Source organism: Microcaecilia unicolor, chromosome 9, assembly GCF_901765095.1.
Source record: "Microcaecilia unicolor chromosome 9, aMicUni1.1, whole genome shotgun sequence".
NCBI lineage: Eukaryota > Metazoa > Chordata > Amphibia > Gymnophiona > Siphonopidae > Microcaecilia > Microcaecilia unicolor.
In genome coordinates this window covers 152,789,704-152,797,103 of record NC_044039.1, presented here as the reverse complement: position 1 = coordinate 152,797,103, position 7,400 = coordinate 152,789,704, and the positions used below count along the sequence as shown (strand labels likewise).

General features: G+C 42.4%; 1 protein-coding gene across 1 annotated transcript; it reads left to right on the top strand.

Annotated features, from left to right (window-relative positions):
- The first annotated feature begins 1,744 nt into the window (after positions 1-1,744).
- LOC115478132 (actin-like protein 7A) lies at positions 1,745-3,001 on the top strand. The gene has a single exon (XM_030215379.1). It carries the CDS (start codon positions 1,745-1,747, stop codon positions 2,999-3,001), a length of 1,257 nt encoding a protein of 418 aa, XP_030071239.1.
- Positions 3,002-7,400: the final 4,399 nt, after the last annotated feature.

The window sequence follows — 7,400 nt, the reverse complement described above, 5'->3', positions numbered from 1 at the left end:
TTACTAAAGCTTAGCTCAAGTTATCTGCAGCAGGGCCCATTTTATTCCTATGGGCCTTGCTGCAGATAAATCAAGCTAAGCTTTAGTAAAAGACCCCCTTAATTTGTAATTTTCAGCTTGTATTTTATATTTCTTATCTTTTCGTTATTTTTTATTCTTCTACTAAAGCTTAGCTCGAGTTATCTGCAGCAGGGCCCATTTTATTCCTTGAAATAAGCTTTAGTAGAAGACCCCCTAATTTTGTTAGGGCTCATTTTATTAAAATTTGTAATTGCAATTAATTGTGCAATTAACAGTTTGTTATTTACTTATTTTTGTTTCCTCTGCAGCTTCTTGTGACTCTGGACAAGTCACTTAGGGATCCTTTTATTAAGCCATGCTAGAAAGTGGCCAGAGCTACGAGTAGCGTGTGGGTTACTCTGCGCGCCGGCCACTTTCTACCACAGCTGAAAAATGGCCGCAGTGGGGGGGGGGGCTTTTTAACGGCCACGTACTAATTTCCCCATTAGTGTGTGCCCATTACCGTTAGGAGCCCTTACCACCAGACATGCCCCCATGCCTCCTGTGCTAGAAAATAAAAAATATTTTCCAGCACGGGATTAGCACACACTAGCAGAACACTACTGCGGGATGCCTCAGAACTTCCCATAGTAATGATCTTTTAGCGCCTGGTAGGCCTGTGGCCTACCATGGCTTAGTAAAAGGGCCCCTTAACCCTCTATTTCCCATACCTTTAATCGCACAATTAAAATTTTAATTGAAATGCAACCCTACTTTTTACTAAACAGGTCCCTATGTTTTTAAAATAATTGTTTACAATTATAGGAGCATCCAAAAAAAACAGGTAATTTGCAGCTATAAATATGGAGCTAATTTTTAGCAGGCATGATGGCCAGCTTAAGTTATTATCTAGGCCTAAACTAGATGGATAGCTTATCTGGATAGCAGCTGAATATCACCACTATTTGGCTAATTGTCTTGCCAACTTTGCCCTGCCCCCTTAGGTAAGTTGCCAGTGAACATATAACTTATTTTGAATACTAACTTGTGGTTTTTACCATTTCTTGGGGTCCTTTTACTAAGCTGTGGTAAGCACTAATGCGTTCTTACCGCAGCAAAAAATTACTATAGGGTGCATTGAAGCATCCCACGGTAATATTTGGATATGCGCACGCTACCCACGTACTAAAAAATAATATTTATTTTACAGAACTGCGGTGGGTCTGGGGAAGAAGAGTGAGCATGTTCTGTGCTAATCAGTTAGTGCAGCTGCATTGCCATTAGCTCATCTACATAATGGATGGCAGTAAGGGCTCATGTACTAATGGGAAAATTAGCAAGTGGCCATTAATTGGGAAAATAGAAAAAGTTGCCATTTTACCCTGGCGTAATAATGGCCTTAGTGCATAGGAATGACCCGCTTAAAGATGCACTAAGGCCACTTTTTACCACAGTTTGGTAAAAGGTCCCCCTTGTCTTTTAAATATTTATGATTTTCATCTTTCAAATTGATGTATATAAATATAGATATATAAATTTAAGTACAGCTGGCATGTCCTGAGAATCCAGATCTTTGCAAAACTGACAAATTTTTTTTTCCCAGGAATGTAGCTGCACTACTGATGTCCTAAACAACAATGTCGCCTTCATAAAAAATAAAATAAAAAAAAAATCATGCGTCCTGTGATATCTTTTACAATGGTACAAGAGTTAGAAGCAACCTACATCAAAAGCATTAAAGAAAATGTCGTCAAAAAGATTTATGACGTCAACATGTGTACCAGTAGCAGTACCACAACAAGGCCCTGCAAAAAGAGCAGTACTGATTAGAGAAGATACAAAATCTAAAGGAAAATGTATGCCAGTACCACTTCAAACAGGAAAGATAGTAAAGGAGACCTTGCCAGTGATCATTGATATAGGAACAGGATCTTGCAAAGCAGGATATGCTGGGCAACCTAAGCCTTCGTATGTGATTTCTTCTACTGTAGGAAAGCATCTTCAAGAGACTGTTAAAACGGGGGATAAGAGAAAAGAAACTTATATTGGACATGAACTTGCAAATGCTCACATACCATTAAAACGCGTTAATCCAGTGAGGCATGGCATAGTGGTGGACTGGGAATGTTTGCAAGAAATTTGGGAATACATTTTTCTCAATAAAATGAAGATCCTTCCAGAAGAGCATGCTGTCCTAGTATCAGATCCTCCACTAAGTCCTACTACCAACAGGGAGAAATATGCAGAAATGATGTTTGAGACTTTTAATTTGCCAGCAATGCATATTGCTTATCAATCCAGGTTGTCTATGTATTCTTATGGTAAGACCACAGGTTTAGTTGTTGAGTGTGGTCATGGTGTTTCTCATGTAGTACCTATGTATGAAGGCTACACTTTGCCCCACATTACAGAGAGAGTAGATTATGCTGGGGCTGATATCACCAAATATTTGATGGAGTTGCTAAATCAGTCTGGAAGCAAGTTTAAAGAAGAACATTTTCCCATAGTAGAAGACATCAAAAATAAATGCTGCTATGTTGCTTCAGAGATCCACTATGAAATGGGTTTGCCATTCCGGGAATACTTAGCAGATTATGAACTTCCAGATGGGCATCTCCTGACCATTGGAAGGGAAAGATTCCTTTGTCCGGAATCTCTTTTCAAACCATCCATCATAGGGTCAAGCCAGATAGGCCTTCACATTGCAACTGTCAACTGTCTTAATAAATGCGATGCCTCTGTCAAGAAGGACATGTTAAAAAATGTCTTGCTTTGTGGTGGTACTACCATGCTAGATGGGTTTCCGCAACGTTTTCAAAAGGAACTGAATAAGTTATCTCCATACGACAAACCTGTGCTGGAATACTGTCCAGAAAGGAAATATTCTGTCTGGACTGGTGGCTCTATCTTGGCTTCACTGAAGTCCTTTCAGCAGCTCTGGGTCTATAGGAAAGAATACAATGAGCAGGGACCATTTATTATGTACAAAAAATGTTTCTGATCACACAATTTGGAAGGTTGTGTCACCTGGTCTATTTGGTTGTTTCTCTATTTAGTCTCAAGCTGATGTAGAAAGGTCAGAAATATTAACATCTGCAGGCACTGAATAAATATTTAAAATGCCAAAACAATCTCTATTTTTCTAATGTCTTAAATATACAGTCTGCTTTTGAACTATGGGGTCCTTTTACTAAGGTGCGCTGACAAGTGCCCTGCGCTGGTGTAGACACATGTATTGGACGTGCACAGGTTCATTTTTCAATGCACCTGCAAAAAGGGCTTTTTGGCCAAAAATGGACATGCAGCAAAATGAAAATTGGCGCACGTTCATTTTGGGCCTGAGACCTTACCACCACCCACTGACTTAGCAGTAAGGTCTCAAGCGTTAACCGGGCGGTAATCGTCAGCGTGTACACTGCCGATTACTGCCCAGTTAGTGCCACACAGTAGAAAATAAAAATTATTTTCGGATGCGTATATCGGACGCGCGTAAAAAATGGAATTAACGCCCGGGGCTCGCAGTAGCCAGGCGGTAGTTCCAAATTGACACGTGTTGGATGTGCATAGGTGCCTACGTGCCTTAGTAAAAGGGTCCCTATATGACTTTTTATCAGATTGTAATTAGAAACATATATAACCATATTAGATTTTATTTTATTTCATTTAATAGTATATCTTATAAATTAGCCAGTGGTGTAATCTTTTCAGATATTAACACTGTATTTTTTTTTATTTTATAAGACTTTTTCCAATATATAATCCAGTAGCACCCTTCTCCTCTACTGCTAAATCCAGACTCCGTTCCTTTAATCTTGATGCACCATATGCCTGGAATAGACTTCCTGAGCCGGTACGTCAAGCTCCATCTCTGGTCGTCTTCAAATCTAAGCTAAAAGCCCAACTTTTTGATGCTGCTTTTAACGCCTAACCCTTATTCACTTTGTTCAGAACCCTTATTTTATCATCCTCACTTTAATATTCCCTTATCTCTTGTTTGTTCTGTCTGTCTGTCCTAATTAGATTGTAAGATCTGTCGAGCAGGGACTGTCTCTTCATGTTCAAGTGTACAGCGCTGCGTACGTCTAGTAGTGCTATAGAAATGATAAGTAGTAGTAGTAATGAGATACGTAAATGAAAGGTACAATTCTACAGAAAGGAAAACAATACTAAAGAATAATAAAGAAGAAATACATTATGCCATAGCCACATACAACACATCCACAAAATAGGGTGGGGGAGAAGTAATTTTAGCATTTCTATAGCGCTACAAGGCGTACGCAGCGCTGCACAAACATAGAAGAAAGACAGTCCCTGCTCAAAGAGCTTACAATCTAATAGACAAAAAATAAATAAAGTAAGCAAATCAAATCAATTAATGTGAACGGGAAGGAAGAGAGGAGGGTAGGTGAAGGCGAGTGGTTACATGTGGTTACGAGTCAAAGTAATGTCGAAGTTGGCATGTGCTGTTTCCCGTGGTAGAAAATATTTTTCTATTTTCTACCACGGGGGCATTCCCGGTGATAAATGACAGCACAGTCACATTGGTGCACACTACATGAGTACCAGACATGTAGCACGTGAGTCCTTACCGCTAGGTCAATGGGTGGCAGTAAGCAGGTCTCAGGCAGTAAATAGCCGCACTCTTATCTTTAATTCTAGCGCCTGACCATTTAATGCCCCCATTGAAAAAAAGCCTTTTTTCCAAGCCACGATATAAAAATGGCCCAGAGAGCACCAAAGCACGCACCCACACTACTGCAGGCCACTTTTTACCGTGGCTTAGTAAAAGGACCCCATAATCGGATAAATCACTTCTGGCTGCCTAACCAGTGATATTCAGCAACAGTTAACCAAACAGTGCCATTATCCTGGGTAGCTAGAGAGAAATGAGGAAAAACTTATCTTTTGCCCATAATACAAATCATCTTTGTGATAGAAAAAGGATTTAAGAGCTTAGTTCCTGTCCAATTCCAGCACAACAGAAACAAATAATGCTTCTCTCAAGAATTCCTCCTCCAAAAAATCCTCTAGAAAGAGAGTGAAAGTAGAAGGCCTCATGGAATTAAAAGCTCTCTTTTTTAGGCAAATACTTGAGTCTCACCACTGGTATGAGAGCCTTTGCCACAAATTTGAGTCTCCATCAGATATTTATGAAACAATTCCCTTGCAGTAACAGGATTAAATACTGTGGCCAGGTCTCTTCAATATCTTTGTGTTAGGCAAAAAGTATTGTATATTTATGAAAGATGCTATGATCTACAATAGAATAAACATTCTTCAGGGATTAGACAATACAAGGGTCAACCTAAGAAAACTCAAAAAATGTTTGACTACTTGGCAACTAAGGAGTATGTTTACTAAGGTGCAATCGCATTTTTAACGCGCCTGTAAATTTAAGGCACGTTAAACGCCAATGCACCTATACATTTCTATGGGCGTGTTAGCGTTTAATGTGCATAAACCATTTACGCACGTTAAAAACGCTAACGCACCCATAGCGCCGCTTAGTAAACCAAGCCCTAAGTTTCAATACTGAAAATAAAATGCAATTTTCATTTGACTGTACAAGTCTAAGGCAAAGAGCTATAGTTAATGATGTCCACTTCAGGGTGATTATGTCTGAAGATTTTGAAGATAATAAAACATAGCAACAAAGAGGTAACCATAGTCAGAGGGCAGAACTATTAAGGAAAAGGAAGTGAATGAAAATTGTATGGATCAGGATACAGAGTTTAATGATTAGTGCAGTGGGCTAAAAGCAGTGAAACTGAGTTCAATTCCCACTGTGGCTTCTTGTGACCCTGTGTAAGTCACTTACCTGCTTATTTTCGAAGGAGAAGGCCAGCCATCTTCCGACACAAATCGGGAGATGGCCGGCCTTCTCCTGAAGCCGGCCAAATCGGTATAATCGAAAGCCGATTTTGGCCGGCTTCAACTGCTTTCCATCGCAGGGCCGGCCAAAGTTCAAGGAGGCATGTCGGCAGTGTACCAAAGGCGGAACAGGGGCGTGGTTAAGAGATGGCCGACTTCGGCTGTTAATGGAAAAAAGAAAGCCGGCCCTGACGAGCATTTGGCCGACTTTACTTGGTCCCTTTTTGTTAACGACCAAGCTGTGAAAAGGTGCCCCAACAGACCAGATGACCACCGGAGGGAATTGGGGATCACCTCCCCTTGCTCCCCCAGTGGTCACCAACCCCCTCCCACCCCCCCAAAAAAAGAAATTAAAAACATTTTTTGCCAGCCTCTATGCCAGCCTCAAATGTCATACCCAGCTTCATGACAGCAGTATGCAGGTGCCTGGAGCAGTTTTTAGTGGGTGCAGTGCACTTCAGGCATGTGGACCCAGGCCCATCCCCCCCTACCTGTTACACTTGTTGTGGTAAATGGGAGCCCTCCAACCCCCCCCCCAAAACCCACTCTACCCACATGTAGGCGTCCCCTTTCATCCCTAAAGGCTATGGTAGTGGTGTACAGTTGTGGGGAGTGGATTTGGGGGGGGATTTGGGGGGCTCAGCACACAAGGTAAGGGAGCTATGCACCTGGGATCAATTTTTGAAGTCCACTGCAGTGCCCCCTAGGGTGCCCGGTTGGTGTCCTGGCATGTGAGGAGGACCAGTGCACTACAAATTCTGGCTCCTCCCACGACCAAATGCCTTGGATTTGGCTGGGTTTGAGATGACCGTCATTAGTTTCCATTATCGCTGAAAACCCATGGTGGCCATCTCTAAGTCCAGCTACAAATGTTGAGATTTGGCCGGCCCCGATTGTATTATCGAAACAAAAGATGGCCGGGTATCTTGTTTCAATAATACGGTCGAGGAGCCGCTTTACGGGGCCGGCCTTAAATATGGCTGCCCTTGTAGATCGCCGGCCCCGTTCGATTATGGTCCTCTTAGGGTCCTTTTACTAAGCTGCGGCATAATGGGGCCTGTGCTAGTGTCAGCACGTGTTTTTGACACATACTGAGGCCTGTGATAAACACAGTGCTTGCCCTACCCTGAGGAGGCAGCCAGAGGGCGATCTCTGCCTGGAAACAGGGAAAATGCCATGATATGGTCCCTAGAGGGAGCTCCCATTGGACATCAGGGTAATGACCTGAAGGGGCCAGTAGTGGGAGCTCCAGCCAAGGACTGAACATGGGGACCAGGGAGTACCTGTAGCAGAGGATTCTCCTTTAAGAGAAAGGGCACCCATAAGGTTCTGGACTCTTCCAGAACTAGGAGGAGAAGCCCAGGAAGGGTGGGGTGGCCTATTAGCAGCCCTATTTAAATAGTACCTACCGAGGAGCTGAAGAAGAGATGGGAACCTAGAGAGCCTGAAGCCTGCTGGAGGAGATTGTCTGGAGGAGAAGATAGAAGGACCTGGACTGCCCCTGCAGCCTGAGAACAGCAGGGGAAAAG

What these genes read in the sequence shown, in the direction of transcription:
- LOC115478132 (XM_030215379.1), top strand. Translation starts at nt 1,745, where the DNA reads ATGTCGTCAAAAAGATTTATGACGTCAACATGTGTACCAGTAGCAGTA.